This window comes from Boleophthalmus pectinirostris, unplaced genomic scaffold, assembly GCF_026225935.1.
Source record: "Boleophthalmus pectinirostris isolate CB_2022bp ecotype Guang Dong unplaced genomic scaffold, ASM2622593v1 HiC_scaffold_13, whole genome shotgun sequence".
NCBI classification, from domain to species: domain Eukaryota; kingdom Metazoa; phylum Chordata; class Actinopteri; order Gobiiformes; family Gobiidae; genus Boleophthalmus; species Boleophthalmus pectinirostris.
The window spans coordinates 13,655,383-13,674,674 of NW_026571036.1; the positions used below are offsets into that span (position 1 = coordinate 13,655,383).

Sequence of the window (19,292 nt, forward strand, 5' to 3'; positions counted from 1 at the left end):
AAATGGTGGAAAGGGTAGAGACATTCAGCAAACGGTGATTGAGGCAGGAAGGGAACCTGCACCGCCAAGGTGGTAACAGCCAAATGCGCCCAACCCCTTAAACCACTACACCACTAGTGAGCAGTGAGCACTACACTTTAACACATTTGGAGATGAATTTGAGAAGGATTCCATACCATTCTGCTGACATGGTGTCTGCAAAGGAAGCCAAGCTGGTAGGTGAACTCAATAAATGGTAGCCAGTGAAGCTTGTATGCGTTTGAAATCTTTTATTCCTTTATTTGTTCAAAGTTTCCAGAGCAGAGTGGTTGCAGAGTGATTTTTTGTTGAAATATAGAACTAGAATCAAGAGGGGAATGTGTTTTGAAATTACTAACCTCCGTGATGGCTAATTTAGGCATTACGGAGAAAGCTATTAGCCATGATCATTACATTATTTATTCCCTTTCATGTATTTATTTTTTGTAAGCAAGCCTGTGTACCTGCTATGTGCTCCACACTGGGAATGGCTAGAGAGCTGTACTTGTGGATGCAGTGGCAGCACCAGGTCAGCTTGTGCACATCCTCATCTCCGCCCGCTCCCTTCTGTACATCCACGAAGTACGAGCCCCACTGGTTAGACGCCGCAGAGGGAGACTTCATGCCCTGCTCCTGAAAGACATGCCACACAAAGCTCAGACATGTACAGACAGGCCTGCAGGAATGACTGAGAGAGTGAGAGGAGTGGGGAGGAGATGGGCGATCAAAAGGGCTCTGATACCTGTCAGTGATGAAATGAATGGACAGAAATTCCCCTGCTCCACTTCTCATCAGAGTTATGTCAGAAGAGAGTACAGGGAAAGCAGGATGTGTTCTTCAAAAAGGGATGTGATTATGACCCTTGTGCAACATCTACTTATTTTAACCCCTGACAGAAAAGAAGATGTGAAAGAATAAACATTTATATCATAAAGATTTCACAGAAGTATTGTCCGCTTGAATCTTGGGCCTTTATCTGTCTTTTACAGATTACATAGTTTACAGATCATACAGTTTTAGTAGTCATTTTTAAAAAACTTTTAGCAATTTTAGCATTTATATGGTAAGTAAGCTTGCAGCTCCACAGATCTGACAAATAACTTTCATAGTGGCAGGTGGCAAGTGGCAGACCCCTCAACCATAAAAGCTACATCACCTTTAACGTTTACTATATTAATTTCTTAAATCACAGCTACCATTTCTCTGACTGGTTTCAGTATTTTACGGTATCGTTGTGAATAATTAATATCCACAACTGTTGTTACCATAACTAAAGAAAAAATATAATAATCTACTGTCAAAAGGTTAAAAAGGGACCAAAGAATATGAACTGTGGTATTTGCAGTGAGGCACAGAAGGGGGGAGATCCAGAGCAGGCGGGGGCGTGGTTTAGGGATCAGGATCTATAGGTCTTTAATAGAAAGCAGCTCCACTCTTACCTCAAACTTTCCCTTCTTCTCCTGCGGCTCCACTGGGGCCTGGTTGGATTTGGCTGCGTCACTCTGGGGCACCCCATCCCCCTCCATTTCCTCCACGATCATCACAGTCTCCCACTTCCCGAAGCTGCTGGCCGGAAACATGTCTGAGCGCAAGCTGTCGCCAAAGTACACCACCTACAAAGGACAACACAAAATGTACACAAATGTACACACAGACAGCACTAGTGGAAAGGAACATTTGTACATCTTTACACTTATTGTCCCTGCTTGAAAATTTGCATTTAACCCATCCCAGTGGTCCCCAGGGAACATTTACTTTCTTTCAGGGACCAGTGGAAGGGGCCGGGCCAGTAAAATCAATGACAACAGAGCAAAAAGCATAATGCCTTAACCGTGTATGTTGGTGGAGTGGCCTCACAGCAACAAGAAGTTCCTGGTTTCGACTATGGGGTCTGGTCTTACTGTGAGGATTTGACTGTTTCTCCCAATGTCTGGGTGGGTCTGGTTTTCCCATTGCCCAGTGGTTGAGAACTCCTAAAGCCTCTGGACAGGGCAGTGCAGCACCTAGGAACCCTTCTCCAGATCTTTTGTTGTTGCTTGGTTAGGAGTACACAACTCTTGAATGTCAAATTTATCAGTTACTTACTTACTTGAGATGATTTACAGAATTGGCAAATTAAATACCTTATCACTAATGAGGATCAACACTAACATGCCAGGTTTCATTTGTTGTCAGACAATGTACTATGATAAAAAAGACTACATACAGAGCAAATGACGTACTACATCAGCATGTCTGGATTCCTCGATGGCTCACACCACTGATAGCCCCATGTCCTAGCAGCAGTGTATCTCTGACCTTGACGTTTGGCAGACGGGCAATTTGTTACTTTCTCTGACCTCAAGGTCTGAGGAAGTAAAAACAGCTGATATATGGCAGGTCACCACCAACACCAGTTCTGAAGACAGCTTGCAGCTAGCAGCCGAAAAATGTCAACAAGGTAATTAGACTTCACTGTATTGTCTTTAAAAAAGAACCCAAGAAGTTAAAGTACATAAGAAGACAAAATTAACATCTTTGGTTTAACTCTTATGTCTTGTTTGCAACAGTGAACAGATTAACAAACTCTCCAGCTCCACTGCCATTAGAACTCATTTCCACATCTAAGTGTAATGAGTTTGCAGTATTCTTTAATGACAAGGTTTAGTGCGTCAATTCCACAATGCAAATAACAAGCATGCAGCCAAAGAGACACTTAGAGTTGAGTCACTTTGCGCCTGTAATTGACAAAACTCTCTTAGAGATCGTCACCAGTCTGAGTTCATCCACATGCTGCCTCAATGCGTTACCCATTAGATTTCTAAAGTCCCTCCTCAACAGTTAGCTTTCACCATTTGCTCACACAGTAAACATGTCACTTCAATCTGGAACATTCCCAAGAGCTTTGAAAACTGCAGTCATTAAGCTTCTCCTAAAGAAGAGAAGTCTTGATGGCACAGTACTGTACAATTTCCGACCCATCTCAAATCTGCGTTTTTTTGGCAAAGTCATTGAAAAAGCTCTTTACCAACAGCTTACTAACATTCTCCAAATGAACAACTCCTTTGATGTTTTCCAGTCAGGTTTTAGAGCCCACCATAGCACTGAGACTGCTCTTATCAAGGAGACAAATGACATCCGCCTGAACACTGATGCAGGGAAAGTCTCAGTCAGTTAAATCTGAGTGCTACTTTTGACACTGTCGATCATGGGATCCTCTTACAATGACTAAGGGACTGGGTGTGCATTTCTGGTACTGGGCTAAACTGGTTCAAGTCCTATCTAGAAGACAGGAAGTATTTTGTTGAAATTGGAAACTGTGGCTCAGATCACATCGCCTTGACCTGTGAGGTGTTCCAGGGGTCGATCCTGGGCCCCCTTTTGTTCAATCTTTACATGCTGCCGTTAGACCAGTTAATACGCAGCAATAATGTGTCCTACCACAACTATGCAGATGACACTCAGATCTATGTCACACTGGCAGCAGGGGACTATAGACCAGTGGACTCCAACAGATCAGTATGTGGATGCAAAACAACTTTCTCAGACAGTGTCAGCAGTCACCTCCAGTCTCGCTCTCTAAAACCTTCAAATCAGGCTAGAAATTTAAAGGTAATAATAGATAGACTTGAACTTTAACAGCCACATCAATCAATAACATCTGCAGCCTTTTACCATCTAAAAACATAGCAAAAATCAAAGGTATACTGTCTAAAGCAGACTTGGAGGGACTTATCCATGCATCCAGTACGTTAGACCAGCCTATTCACTGGCCTCTCCAAATGAGCTGTGAGACGCTGCAGCTCAGGTCATTAATTGAACCAGGAAGTACGAGAACGTAAGTCCTGTGCTCAGGTCTTTGCACTGGCTTCCTGTGGCTCAGAGAACAGACTTTAAAGCAGCTCTGCTTGTGTACAAGTCTCATCTCAAGGTACATCTCTGACATATTAGTGCCGTATGAACCACCTCGCACTCTGAGGAGCTCAGGATCGGGCCTCCTGCTGGTGCCCAGAGTCAGAACTAAACATAGGAAGACAGCGTTTCAGATTCATGCAGCTAAAATCTGGAACAGTCTTCCTGAAGATGTGAGACAGGCCTCGACTCTGATTCTGTTTAAATCCAGGCTCAAAATGGTTCTGTTTAGCTGTGCACATGACTGAAAGGTTTTCATTCCGCACTCTTCTCTTTCATTTAATGTCTCTCTCTCTTGTTTTAATTTTATGATTATTTAAGTTTTGATTTGTTTGCATTGTGATTTTAAAGTATTTCTTATTCTGTAAAGCACTTTGAACTAATTTGTGTACAAATTGTGCTATACAAATACATTTTCTTTGCCTACGTCATGCCTACAAGTACACACATTACACATAGCAACAGTGACAAGCTACAGTAAATACTATTTTAACAAAGCCACCATAAAAAACAGACAAGAAGGTAATGCACTTCTGAGGTGAGCAATTGCATTCATATTTAGAACATTTTTGTGGTCAGTAGGAAACAGAGTAGACCAATGATTTCCCAAACTTCTTTTTGTCCCAAGTATCCTCTTTTACCCATGAGGATTTTTTAGACAAACAAATGGCCAGTTATTTCTATTACATTATCTTGTTTTGTTGATATTGACATCCAATTTTCCTACACAACATTCTTAAAGACACAAATTTTACTACAAAGAACATTTTATCTCCAATTAAATTCTGAATCTGAAAACCCAATAAGTACCCCCCGTTATGGTAAGTGGGAAACTCTGGAGTAGACATTGAAGTCTGTTGAACTCATCACATTACATCGGAGCAGGCCAAGGCAGGTCTGGAGAAGAATTCCACCCACAGCTCAGACGGTGAGAAGGGAAAATGAAGTGAGGAATGATTGTAAAAACAGTGAGATTATTAGCTGTTGGCCTTGTTCAGATACAGGAAATGAGGCAGGGAAAGAGAGGGCAGTGACTTGGAGCAGAGTGCCCCAAGTGCTTATCTAATCTTATTGCTTATATTATTATATCCGTGTTCCAGTGCAATTTTTAATTAGACTCAGCAGTTTTTTTATGCATTTCATTTTTTTTTATTATATTGTTGCTCCAAGAAAGTTTAGTCATTTTTTTCATGCTGTCCTCCAATGTCAAATGGGTCAAAATACCAAAATCTAAGCTATATGTCGATGATAGACAGGAGCTCATAGCTGGATGACTAATTGCTATATTTTAGTTTAGGAGACTGCACATACAAGCTACATCAAGCTACAGTCTGCTAACCAGGCCTGTCACGATAACAAATTTTGAATCACATCATATAAAAAAAAAAAATAAAAAAAGTTACCCCCCTAGAAAAAGAAGCCATGAAAAATATTGACCCTAAAAACTGGTTGTTCCATCTATCATGTACTGAGTGCCAAGTCTATATAGTAATTATTGTGACAGGCCTAGTGCAAACCCTTATTTTATCAGTTTGATGAACACTAGCTCTATGATTTACCTACTTCTTTCAAGCACTGCTGTTTAGTGGAGATCCGAAAAGGGCAGTGTTCTCCGGGTGAGATGTCTATAAAAGGGATGTAAGGCATTCCACTAGCAGTTTGTGACAGAGCTGCCTGTGTCAGACTGGCCCTCACATGTAAACAAACAGGAGGGAGGGGGGGGGCTCCACAATCACAATCCCCCCACACCTTCCCCAAAAGGGCCGCAGCTGCCGGTAGCTCTCCAAAAGTCTGGGATCAGTCTGATAAATATTTACACAGGACACGGATTCCAGTTAGCCTCCGACACTGTCCACGAAATGCTCTACTGTGCGAAGACACTGAAACACAAGCGCTTTCTTTAACCTTATATAAACAATTTGATCGAAACTAGATACTAATTTGAAGTCACATTCACAGGACAGAAATGAACCTTTCCTGAATAGCTTTAGATAGATCTTAAGCAGTATCAGAACTAATAAACATCACATATATCTGAATTACACAGATATAAAACAACATGGTATTATAAAAGTTGTGGTATAGGAATCAGTATTCAGTATTTGTTGAATATCTATTCCTTAGTATCGAAATAAGAGTTTTGAAATGTTAGTATTATGACAACACTAATATGGGCAACAAAATTAACCCAACCCAGATTGATCTTATGGTTAATTATTAACCTACATTCTAATTAATTTAGTCCCTTTCCTTCTTATAGATTACTGTTAAAGCAACATTTATGAACAAAATCAGATGGCTGAGCTCCGTGTGCATCTAATAATAATAATATATAAGGTATTTTACTGAACACAAGTTCGGAAGACAGAAATGCAGGGTGTAAATACACTGTATAATAATTGTCTACGCCTATTTCACTTCTTCATATGAAAAAAGCTGTTTCTAAAGTTGTACACATGCAGCATTATCTCCCCTCAGCATTTCTTATCATTCAACAATTTTCCGACACTGATTTTTAGTCAGCAGCACTTAGTGACTCTCAAACTTGATTTCAATACCACAGCATTAAATAAAATACTTTCTTTTGTATAACGATGCTGCCTTATATTTGTGTAATCCCTCAGTCGTCCAGGGTAGGTTCCATAGTGGTCCATGGGTGTATACTATGTGGTCTTACACTAGTTTTGATACAGCTCAAGATCATTCAAAAGCTATTCAGGGAAGGTTCATTTCCGTCGTGTGAATGTGACTTTTTAAATGTCAACACTTACACAAATGAGTATCAAGTTTTGATACTAGTTTTAGTACCTGATTTTCAATACTTTTGTCAACCAAATCGACGCTATTCTCGAACCTCAACATCCAGTAATGCAGCTTCCCTCCTTTGTTTCCAAACCCCATGCTTTTTGTTCTTTTTTTTTTTATAAATTCCTATCGCACACAACACTTTCCTCCACTCAATAAACCTACTGCACAGACCTCTTTCTTTTGGGTCAGACGCTTCTTTTTTACCTTAATGGATTATTGGACCAAGTGATATGGAGAAAAAAATAAAGCAATGTGAATGACGACTAAGAATCTATTTAATATTTCAACAAGTAAGTGTCTAGAAAAGCGCCATGAGCAATATATCAAACCTATTTTAATGATTGAGCAGTCCATTTCTTCTGCTGAGGCTGAGCGTGTGCACTTATGAGGAGATGACAGCGTTGACACAGATGGGGCCCAGGTCTTAGCTTATCACTCGAGAGCAGTAAGCGCCGGACCCAAGTGAAAGGGCGTCCATTGTGTCAGGACGGTGTGGGGTCTTTGGGGTCTGTGGCGTCCGGAGCCTCTCTCACACTGAACAGCGATGTGCAGAGAAGCTGCTGTGGCTCTGAATGTGTGTGCGACTGTGATACAGATAGGTAGTCTTGAGTTGTACTGTCTTTCAAGTAAGAATTTTACCTTTCAGATACACGCATACTAGTAGGCATTTTAGAAATAGATGTTTACATGTTTTTGGAAGTGGCTGTCAACTGAGATTATCAGAGTGTATTTTTATATTTAAAGGTACACTGTGCACCTTTTCTACTGGACGGTCCATCAATGTTCCACAGTATGACATTAAACAACTCTACTTACATTTATTCAATTACAGGTGGTTTTACAGCTCAAAAATACAAATAAAAACAGGAATTCTGACTGTGAGCCAGGGCACCTCTTCACAGATCTGACCTGTAACTTGGTCTGCTTCGGTCTCCATTAAGATAGAAAGATTTAATGCCATACTATGAAAAATTCCAGACAAAGAAATAACATTTCCAGGGAAAAGAGCACAGCAACACAATGCACCTTTAATTTAGGGGGTTACATAGGGTGTCTACAATTAATGTTAGGGTTAGTTAGTGTTTACATTTCCAGTTTATATCAATAATATTTTATAATAGTTAATAATAATAAAACATCAGACTTATATAGTGCTTTTGGACACTCAAAGACAATGTTTCCTTGGCCAACATTCTAGCTATTCTTACCACTTCTTTGAACTGCAGAAAGCTATTGGAAAGCATTCTGGAGAGCGTTCTGTAGTTTTCTTACCAAAAATTCTAATCCAAAACAGCATCTCTAGTGCCACTCAAATGCTGTGCTGTAGACCTTCAGGTGAAAGTGGGGAGAAAGCCCAGGGTCATCTGAGAGCAGCCTCGTAGCACATTCCTGAGTCCAGAACATGGCTTAAACAGACGGCTATTGACCTGCTCTGGGGGAAGGGGGGAGAGAGGGGGTCTGATGACGTGTTGGTTTTACTAGAGAGTTCAGCCTGTATGATTTTTATCTGGTATGCTGTATGATATGCTGTTACCTGGAAGGGTCAACAGCTTGGCATTAAACTTATTATTAACTTATCTCCCTGGACACAAGCAGGTGATGCCGCCATGCCAAATTATAGGTCTGATTTAGGGAGAGGCGACATCACTCACGGTATTGAGCAATAGAAACACCTGTACAAAATAGACAGGTTTAAGGGAAAACTGTGTAGAACATTCAAGGCAAAGCAATAATATATAGAAGTAGATGTTGGACACTAAATCAGAAAAGCTACATAGTGCAGCATCTCTAAAACAGCCTCTTACGAGAACCTCAAAACAGACTTTGTTCTTTTTTTTGCTTTTATCCTCAGGCTTGTGCACCTTTCTTTCAATTCCACAAAGACGTTTTGACAGCCCGGCAGTTTCCTCACTTCAGGTTTAAACATGCTCACAAACTTAATCTGCCTACATGTCAACAGGTCATCCGTTATTATTCTGCCCCACTTAACAATGTTGATAATTAGATAATGTATGGTGTTGTTTGCATTGGTTTAGGGTAACAATGTCCATTTTACAAGATTTGAATTTAGTACAGATTTCTAATACCAAAAATGAGCAAAGGATTATGGCCCACACAGTTCCATAAAAAAAAAAGTTAAAAAAAAAGTACAAAAAAAGTACCCTAACATTTCTGGTGGAGGCTCCGCCAGCTGCTTGTCTCCCTGGAGGTGTTCTTGCTTTGCCAAAAAAGGTTCCACAGTAAGGCATTTTAGCAATAAAATAATGTTATACATGCATCAGACAAACAGGTTCTACCATCCCCCAGAAAAAATTACATGTTGCACCTTTATATGCTATCTGCTCAGTATGTATCATTTATCGGTAAATCATTAAAAAGTGAATAAAATAAAAAATAAACTGTAGTGTGTATGATTCAGCTCAACACTGAACTAGTTTTGTGCTCAATATTTGACTGATGTGGCAAGAACCAGCCCAAGTCTGTTAACATTAGCCGAATGTTTGTGAAATATTGTGGATTTAGTTGAATCAGTTTGATCACGTGACTTCAGTGGAAACCCCGTGTCATAGTTGTTAGTTGGAACATGAAATATGAGTGTTGCTTGACCTGGCAGTGAGCCCATGACGTGGTGCTCTCCCCTCACTCCTCTGTGAATGTGCTGCAGCTCATTTATCACACTCTTCTCATCCACTTGGAGTGTGCCAGCGTCTGGGTGCTGACACACTCCACCAAGACCACACCCGGGCAACACTGCTTTAGACTTTAAAAGGACTTTTCTACAAGCAGATTTTTAATATTGCCTGATGCAACACAAGATGAAAATGTAATATTATTCTCATGTTCTACTGCCTATAGTGTCACAATTTAAAACTTGATTTCAATACTAAGGAAAAACTTGATTCTACCATAATAATAATAGTAAAAATGTTCAAGAAAATATAATACAAATTTCTTTAATATTATCTAATATCTAATTAATGAAAAACGGCTGATGTAGCAATTTACAATTTAACACTGAATAGTATGTCTTTTGAATGAAGAAAATGGTTGCAGAAAGCTGAAACACATGAATACTGATGATTTCCAAATATTCTAAAACCCTTAATTTTTTCTCACCATTTTTAATCTTTTCACTCAATATAGATACTTCAAATTTGGTTCAAATTTCAATATAAATACTTGTTTTTGTGTTGATTAGTCTCTGGGTAAGTATACTTTTGATTACTTCGTCTCTACTATGTGGTTGATGTGATTTGCAGATGTACAGTGTATTTTTTGCTCTCTGCCTGCACCATTACATATGTGTGTCTGTGGAATGTCTGCTGTACCTTGGGCTCTGGTTTTCCAGTCATGGTCTTGAGCAGTTCGTGCAGGTGGGGCCAGTTTCCCTGAGAGTACCAGCCCGGTTTGTCCAGAGACGGGAGGCCCTCACTCTCCTCCACGTCGTTCACTGGACACAGAAGACAGAGGGTCAACAAATGCCATAATATCAGCTATACTGTTGTGAACCGGCACTTCTTATACTACATGGTACTTAAGTGGTCATTTACACTACAAGGTTGCAAATAAAGATTATTGTAGTAGTTGAGTAGTCAGCAATACATTTTACGATCCGTCAACTAGGCAAACGGTTATTTTTATTGTACATTGAGCCTTTTAAATGCTTTTTAAACCAAATAAAGCTCAAAATATGGCAACTGAAGGCTTCTAAAAGGAGAATATTTACAAATGGTGTATTATTGATAAAATTGTTGATTCTTTTTGACATTTTAATCTATTGACATCTTTGTTATACACAGGTCTTGTATGTTTTTATAGGCTACGTAATCCTGGTTATGATTATCAAAATAAACTATGTTTTATTTTTTATAGTTGACTAATAATGATTAGTTGATTAATTGACGCAGCCATTACACAACACTAAATAATGTGTATGGGTTAAGATAAGTAATGAGGAACCATATTTAAGTCCATTTGAAATCATAGTGGAAGTTACTTCATTCAGCATTCAGTTGCTCAAGATAACAAAACAAAAAAACAGTCCTTTAATTTGTCTGGGATTAAATTCATGCTGATGTAAATAAATAAAATTATTACTATGCAACAAGCAGAACAGGTAATTTCTATCTTAGATAGATAGAAACACATTTGCCAAACACATTTTTAGACCTGTGTACATATAATCATGTTTCATAAACCAGGAGACTGCAAAAGCTCTTTACAAATCAGTACTATGACTTCACATGACAACAGCCAAGTACCACTTAGTCTGTTCCCAACCAACACATTTAATGCCATCTGCCAGTGCCAATATTTACTTAGATGAGCTTGTAAAGTCATAATTCACTAACTGTTTACCCCAGCAACTTTAAGCTGCTGCACTAAGCTGACAATATTGTCCTTTCCCATGTCTAAGCACAGTCTAAATAAACATAGGGATAAGACAGGATTCAACCCATGCTACCCTGCAATTGTCAGTGTGAGTTTGACAAGATCTTGCATTTAATCAATTCTACATGCACCGGAGATTGACTTGCAAGACACTTCAGCTACTTTGCTTTCTGCCACTCTGAGTACCTACCACTCCCAAATGAGGAGTGAATGAGATATGTGAGAGAAATGTAAGCACTGACCCAGGTTCCTGAAGGGCCTCTGATGGGGAACCAGGGAGAAGAAGCCTGGTTTCAGAGCGTTTGTGATGATGACGTCAAACAGTTCCTCAAAGTCCTTCCTGGAAAGCATAAAACAAGAAATTGTACACTTCACTGGCGCAATGTTTCTCATGGCTCATTATGTGTCACTGTGTTGATTCATATTGTGCTGGGGGAATACAATGGGGGGGTACATTTAAAATGTTAATTAAAATTGGGATTACAGTACATGACTTTCCTGAGGCATGTATAATCCCTCAAGTTTCCAGGTAGGTTTCATCCCAAAAGAAAATTCAATTCTGTCAAATGGACAAAAGGTTTAAGAGTAAATACGTTTCACTACTCACCCAAGTGGCTTCATCAGTTCTGAGCTAAAGATCAGTGGACTGAATTCAATTTTCTTTGCAAAGACTTTTCCGATGTGGGTCTCCATGGAGGTGTTGTTACTTGTAATGTTCCACGGTATGGTTTTAAACTGCTTCATCCTGCATTTTTTCAATTCTAGGTATTTTAGAGCCACTCAAAATCCTTGAAATACATGCATTCTTACGGTAATCAGGGTTGACTTGCCCCAGATATGAACTGTAGTAAACTGTAAAGTTTTATACCATACTGTGGAACATTCCAGGCAAAGCAATAACATCTGCATTTAGATGTGTGAAAAATCCCTCAGTCATCCAGGTAGAATCCATGGGAAAGGAGAAATTCAGTTTCTCGACTGGACAAAAACATATTTGGCCAAATAAACTTTTGTCCAGTCGACAAAGTGACTTTCTCCTTTGCCATCTGCATTGAGACAAGCAAAATGCCAGACCCTCTGCCAGAAAAGTTACACAGCGCACTTTTAAATTTAGGTGAGACAAACTGACATTCTAGCTTCTGAGGCTCACCCCAGCACGTGCTCACAGATGAGGCGGCAGTAGTCGCTGTGGGAGCTAGTGATGAGCAGCAGCACTTTGCCTGCGGTCTTCATGGTCCGGAGCCAGGTCTTGACCGAGTCGGAGCAGGGCTGCAGGTACCGCCCGGGGTCCCTCTTCACACATGGAAAGTATGTACCAGCATCATCTGCACAAACAACATACCACTGTCAGATATTATACTTATACATTGCCATTTTTCATATTGAATGTACAGAAAAAGTGGACAGCATAATGGTTTAGGGCTGTAATAGGAAATCCCTGCTGATCGATTAGTCAACTAAAAAGGGAGTGTTGCAAAAGCTCTCAAAACTATTCAGTATTTCTAGACTACAACTGCATGGGAGTTCAAGCAAAAACAACTATTTAACCCCAAAAAATAAGTACAAGGAAACAATGTATTTACATAAAGTCAGATTAAACTTGTTTAATCTGACTTTTAACATATAAGTACCAATAAATAACAAAATCTTCAGCTAACTCACGTCTCCTTTCTGCTGTTGCCCCATATAAATTCTTATAATCTAAATTAAAAGCAACATTTTACTGAACAGTAGCTAAACCTCAAGTCTTAAAAATGGATCTACTGCACTCTGCTGTCAAATGAATTGTATAGCACCACAAATATTTAATTCAAAGGCACATCACCTTTTCTGCCTGTAGATGGGGACAAAAGTCAAGCTGCTTTTCATCGGCACAGCACATGAACAGTTCCCGCCAACATGAAAGTGTTCAAAACTTACAATTACCCATCACAGAAAGTGCGTATGGAGTTCAGAAATGCAACAAAAATGCAACAACACAGTCTTAAATCTGGAGTTGTGGCGATGAAAGGAAAATACATAAAGTTTAAAAACAATATCATGAAGAGCATCCAGAAAGTAACTAGGAGTTGGAGTAAGTGGCTGTGTATAGCACCTCAAATTGTTGGAAAAGAAGGACATGGAGAGACAGACTCAGTTTATATTCATAGTAATACACACAGACGGATTGGAATAGCAATAGGTGCAAACATATGATGAGACAAGACACAAGATTGGGTTCATGAGAAAAGATGTGATTTTGACATAATTTGTAATAAATAAATTGTATAGTTTAGTTCACAACTTTAGCCTCAATTTGGCCTCAATTTGATTTAGTCTATTAAATATTTTGCTGTCAATGTAGTGCTGCTTTTTGGAACTAAAGTCTCTTAAGAAATGTAAATCACCAGCACTACACCACAATTCATTACTGACATCAATGAAAAAAGTGTCTGTTGGTCATCCTATGTGTAAATGCTTGTCTGAACCAAATTAATCTAACAAAGGGATGTTTTATGTTTCAAGTTGAGGACAGTTCATACAGTGTACAGCGGTGTCCACACTCTCCTGCTCTGTCCCTCTGTCTCCGTGGGTCTGTATGGGCGGGTTTAAATACTGATTTGTGTGATGGTTTGTGTGGGGCTGGGCAGAGAGTCAAACACACAACCCGCCATAACGCTGTGGTCATGAGCTGTGAAAATGACCCGGGCAATCTATACAGAACGGCTGGGATCATGACTATCTCTTAACAGACAAACAACCAAACATCACAAACATAAAATGAACTTGAGGCAGTAACAGACACTAGACAGTAGTGATAAAATCTCACTATGTCAACAAGAATACTGAATAGATAAAGTTAATATAAATACAAACAAGGATAATAATATACAGCAAGATTTATGACAACAATAGTTTTTTCCTTGTATGGATATATCTAAATTTTTAATTTTTTCTGGAGGTAGAAGGTCAATTGCATGATTTCATGGAAATAAAAAGTTAAAACCATGGAACTAGATAAGTTTTATGCCATACTGTGAGAAATTATAACCAAAGGAATAACATTTCCATGGAAGCTGGATGGGACCCTCCTCCAAGCCAAATAAGAGTCCTGTATGTGGAGATTAATCTTTTTCTTTTTTTTGGCATACTACTGTTTTAATTTCATCAACCTAAACAAGACAGACTTTCAATCTGTGCTATTAAAAAAAACACATGCTTTTACTGAATCCATTGGCTGTGGACATCTCGATTAAAAACATCAAGCATATCACTGATGACTTGAAATTATTGGCTCTTGATATGATTAAACTTTTAATTAAATTGTATTGATTTAATTAAATTTAATTGATTAATAACACAGCCCTAGTATTAGGTTTTTAGGTCCGATACTGACTTCAGTCCTATAACTTTAAGTATCTGCTGAGTGTAGAGACTGAAAACAGCATTTATTTCTTTTAAACAAAAAGTAAAATAAGACAAATCTGTTCCAAATATGATATGCAGCTGTTATTTATCCCTTGAGCAACACAAAACAAATTTCTATAAATAAAAAATCAGGGCTGACTATGACCAGCAAATAATCTCCAGCAAACAGTCTTTACATCAGTGCATCAATTTATATGCCCAATCCATAGACTGTAAAAAGGAGGGGACTAAGGGAGTGTGAAGTCACTCATAGCATTCATCTCCAATCAGATGAAGCTTGTTGAGGGTAGCAGTTATAGGGACAAATGTGGAGCAAAGTTCCATATGTGGAACTGTGACCATAAGAACCAGTAACCAGCAACACTGTCAATCAAACCTGTTGCGAACGCTAGCGGGAGCGACCTCAGGGAAAGAAGGCACCTGATTTGTCTGTTATTAATGATTTACTTGATTTATTGACAAAGTAGCTAAATAAAAACACCAGGATCATGTACAGTGGGTTAATAAGAACATTATAAGACCAAAATGAAGAGTCTGACAGCTTCAGTTACACAGAGGAGCAGCGGTTTTTCAATATACTGTTAAGTGAATTGAAGTGGAGTTGATGGAGCCGAAAGCACGCTCATGCTCACTTCCTATTTGGAACATGGCTACAGTCTATATATTTAGAAGCAGAGATCAGATCCAGTATTTTTTTCAGTATCAGCACCACAGTAGAATTTTTTTTTAATCCTTACAGATAGGTTGGAAACTGTCTGCAAATCAAACCCAGGTCCTTGTTATGAGACGCCAGTGCCAACCACACCAGGACTCCCTAAGGAGATTTACCCTTATCATGGGGCACATGCACATTTTTCTTTCCACAGTTCAGAACTTGTAACCGGCAGGTCTGTGAGGCCAGACTGCACCTGTGGAAAACACTGCTGTCTGTCTCAGGCCTTTTTTAGCAGCATGGCCACAAATTACTGCAGCACATCCCTCACAGTCAAGCGTTTACTTTTACCACCGGCCACAAGGGAAGATTCTACTCTCCCTTTGGAAAATAACGAGAATGCAAATAGTAGGGACATAATTATGTCCAAAATTCATGGTACAAGATTAGCACACTATTCCCTCACAGTACAATATTTAGGATTAATATATAATTTGTTTGTTGTGGTGCTGCAACAAAACAATGCATTTAGGTATGAGCTTGCAATTCAATATCTGTAATCCTGACCAAGTCCTGACCAAGCCTAGCTCAAGATCATGGAGATGGGTCTCAGGTGATGCACTGTGGCACCAGACAGGTTGTCCCAGTGGCACTGAAGTGTGAGTGCAGGGTTCTGCTTTTCAAATCTTCACCTTGTTTGTTATGGCCTTGGAAAATACATTTTTCATTCATCACTAAAAACTCATGTATAGCATATACCTTCCAGCCGTCCCAATCAATAGCACACACTAGCTGATACGAAACAGTAAACGTAAAATGTGCAGTTGCTGTCTGAAAGACCTTGTCTTTGAATGAAAATCTCAAAGATAAGACAGAACAATGGCGAGCGCCAGAGTGTATGCTTTGTGGTTTTTGCCCCTGATCCCAGTGGGGGAGTGTGACGTGGAGCAGAGCAGAATGTGTCATTACACTAAACCACATGTATGTTTAGAGGCAGTCTCTCCAAATATACAGAGCTTTATCTTTGCCTTTACATCTGAGGCTGGGTCTCACACATGCAGCCAGGCTCAACAGCAGCTGGGCCAAATGGGGTCAAATGGGGACATATAGGAGCAGATTTCCAATTAGCAGCAATAGCCACCATTTCCTACATTTCCTGCCTATAGTATCCTTGGTTTGTTTCATTAATAGTATTGCTGATTGCCAGAAATTGTGTTGATTTAAGTACAATACAATATCTGTAGAGGATAAAGTGATGAGTGATGCAATGCAGTGTATTTTTAATTAAAACACAACCTAGAGAAACTTTAAACCAACAACAACAACAACAAAAACTATAAAAATGTGAATTAATAGTTTTATGATCTTATCCTATGTCTAGGATAGGTTATAGTGAAAATTGGGCACCTACTTCCCATTATGCTTTAGTTTATTCAACAGCATGTTCCCAGCACCTAAAATGTGGAAATACATAGAAATGGTTTTGATAATCATAAGTAACATTATATCATTAAAAGATAAAAAGGTAGTTTGGCATAATTTGGGCCATTTAGCTGAAATAATAGCCACATTGTGTGAGGAAAACATTAATGTTAAGCCATGCCTACAGTCTAATATGGCAATACTGCAGCTGTATTTGAACTATGAAATAATCACACTGTAAAATTACCCTGAGGCTTAAATGTGTTTAACACGATAGTGCTGACTCATAAAGGGAGAGAGGCAGGTAAGTGGAGCAGGAGGGGTCAGGCCTGGCTGTACTCGCACAATCATGATGAATGAGGGAGCGGTATACGTGCGTAGACTGTTAAAACCCATTGACTGGGCTTTCTCATATCTCCTCTGCCCTCGACATGTTACTGTATTTAGAGAAAGGCTGGTCTTTGCTTTAAGACCTACAGTATATGTGCAGAGTCAGCTGAAGGACAGGTCACTGCAGGACACTGGAGGATACATGTGTGTAAAGAAGGTCAAAGGCTTAACACATTGTTAATAGAGCTTTGGGAAAAATATCTAATTGAGCTATTTCTGACAATGGAGTTGTGAAGATTTGCAATTTCCTTTTAATAACAGTATTCTGTTTATGTTTTAAAACATGTCTAGAAGAACTGACAAAACTGAGGAACTGACAAACCCATACAAGAATCACATTTCAGAATATGTTTGCACAGATCTAAACTACAGAGAAAGCTGTTATTTTATGCAGATTAAGATAGGAGATTTATTTGTTTGTGAGGTAAATTATGGTACTTCAACTTTGCCAAGTGTGTCCACAGAAATTGCAATTTTGACAAGATTATGATTAATCTTGCAGCTCTAATGGTAAACATTGCAAGGTTGCTTTACACACACTAAAGCGTCAAAGTGTAAATATGAATAGATGTCTATTTACTTGTTCAATTTATAAATGGATACACATTTGTGAGAAAATATGTGATTCATTCAAGATATTCTAGACAGAAACAGTCCCCATGTTTAGACATGACTGTACACAAGTGAGGGCTGAACTGTTGCATGCAAAACATACATTAGCTTATCACAGCAGATCAAAGCCCCAGGATCATTTCCAGTGCAGTCACACAGTAACAGTGGCAGGGCAGACAGGGGGAGCAGTCTGAGTCTCACTGTAAACTGTACGGCCCTGCCTTTCCTGAACACATTAAAGGTTCTCAAGCATCACACAGAGAATATCAAACTGCTCTATTCTGATGGGAGAAGATTTGGGCTAGTTTAGAACTAGAGATGGCAGCATTAAGTGTTCAATATGGGCGTCAGTAGCTCAGTTGGTAGAGCATTTGTCCACTGATCCGAAGGTTGGTGATTTCAATCCTGCTCTTGGCGTCAACATCATTGGTTGAGCGGTCAAATCCACTAACCCACAGGTTGGCGATGCAATTCTATCTCCCACAGATGAATGTGTCCTTGGGCAAGACACTTAATGCACCTCGCTTTTAGTGCCTGCATACACTGGTGTACGAATGTATGCGTGAATGGGTGAGTGGTTCCTTGATGTAAAATGCTTTGAGTGCCTTGATATTGGAAAAGTGCTAAATAAAAATGTGACCATTGACTATTTACATAATAAAAATACACCCGCTGCTGAAACTGAGGTTGATTCCATGCCTTATTCGGACTGATATGGGCCTTATAAAACTAGAGCTCTGTGTGCAAATCTGTAATAATAAAGAGAAGTAATTTTAATGAATCCAGCATAGTGAAACACATTTAGTAACAAGAAAAGTAAAGTAAAACATCTCATGCACCTAAACACTAATTCACTGTGAATTAGTGAACTGAAGAACTGAAGTTATAATGTATGATCAGGTTACAAAACACAGGCCTGTTACTACAGCACATTTTGAAGTATGGGAAGTACTGTAAAAGATAAACAAAAAATACTGAAGATCTCTTCATGCCACTGACAATATAACTGCTTAGTAGGGTAAGTCCAGGAAAACATTTTTGTACCATTTCATAAAATATAAGCTACTTAGCATCTACAATGAGTCATATATAGGGATGTAACAATAACAACCAAATATATCATGATATTGTATCGTCAAAAGTCTTACAATAATATCTTGGGCCATCACAAATCGAATTACAATTCTCTTTGCTTAAATTCATTGTTATGGTGCAGTATCAGCTAAAAAGCTGAGGGAACTACATAGACCATGATCCTTTGCATCATTTCAGCACAGACAGCATGAAGAAATCTTATTACTTTGGATTAAGTCTTGTCAAGGCATGTTAAAAAGAAAAAGTAGCATATTCACAATTTTGTTAGCCTCCACAAAATATCACAATAAATACCGTACCGTGACATGCATATTGTGAAAATATCGTTTTGAGGGATTTTGAATATTGTTACATCCCTAGTCATATATATTAATTATTCAACACCCCAACAGCTCAAATATTAAAAGAACTACAAAAAATTAAAGTGAAGTTAAAATGAAGCTACATGTTATAATATTCACATCCTAAAATATATTTCAACATTCACTTAACAAATCTGACTATATTACTTGATTATAGAACTCTCCACAAGAAATAGGGACAGAAATGAAGTTGCCATGTGGCAGAGCAGCACAGTTAGTCTAACACTCATATATGGGTGATG

General features: G+C 38.9%; 1 protein-coding gene across 2 annotated transcripts in view; it reads right to left on the reverse strand.

Moving 5' to 3' along the window:
• nt5dc1 (5'-nucleotidase domain containing 1) overlaps window positions 1–19,292 on the reverse strand; it is a 37,484-nt gene that overhangs the window by 2,372 nt on the left and 15,820 nt on the right. For both annotated transcript variants that reach the window (XM_055149632.1, XM_020941990.2), the window contains exons 7-11: window positions 12,260–12,434; window positions 11,352–11,449; window positions 10,047–10,168; window positions 1,458–1,631; window positions 483–651 (exon numbers count right to left, since the gene is read on the reverse strand). In XM_055149632.1, coding sequence (XP_055005607.1) covers window positions 483–651; window positions 1,458–1,631; window positions 10,047–10,168; window positions 11,352–11,449; window positions 12,260–12,434 — 738 coding nt within the window. The remainder of the gene's footprint in view (window positions 1–482; window positions 652–1,457; window positions 1,632–10,046; window positions 10,169–11,351; window positions 11,450–12,259; window positions 12,435–19,292) is intronic.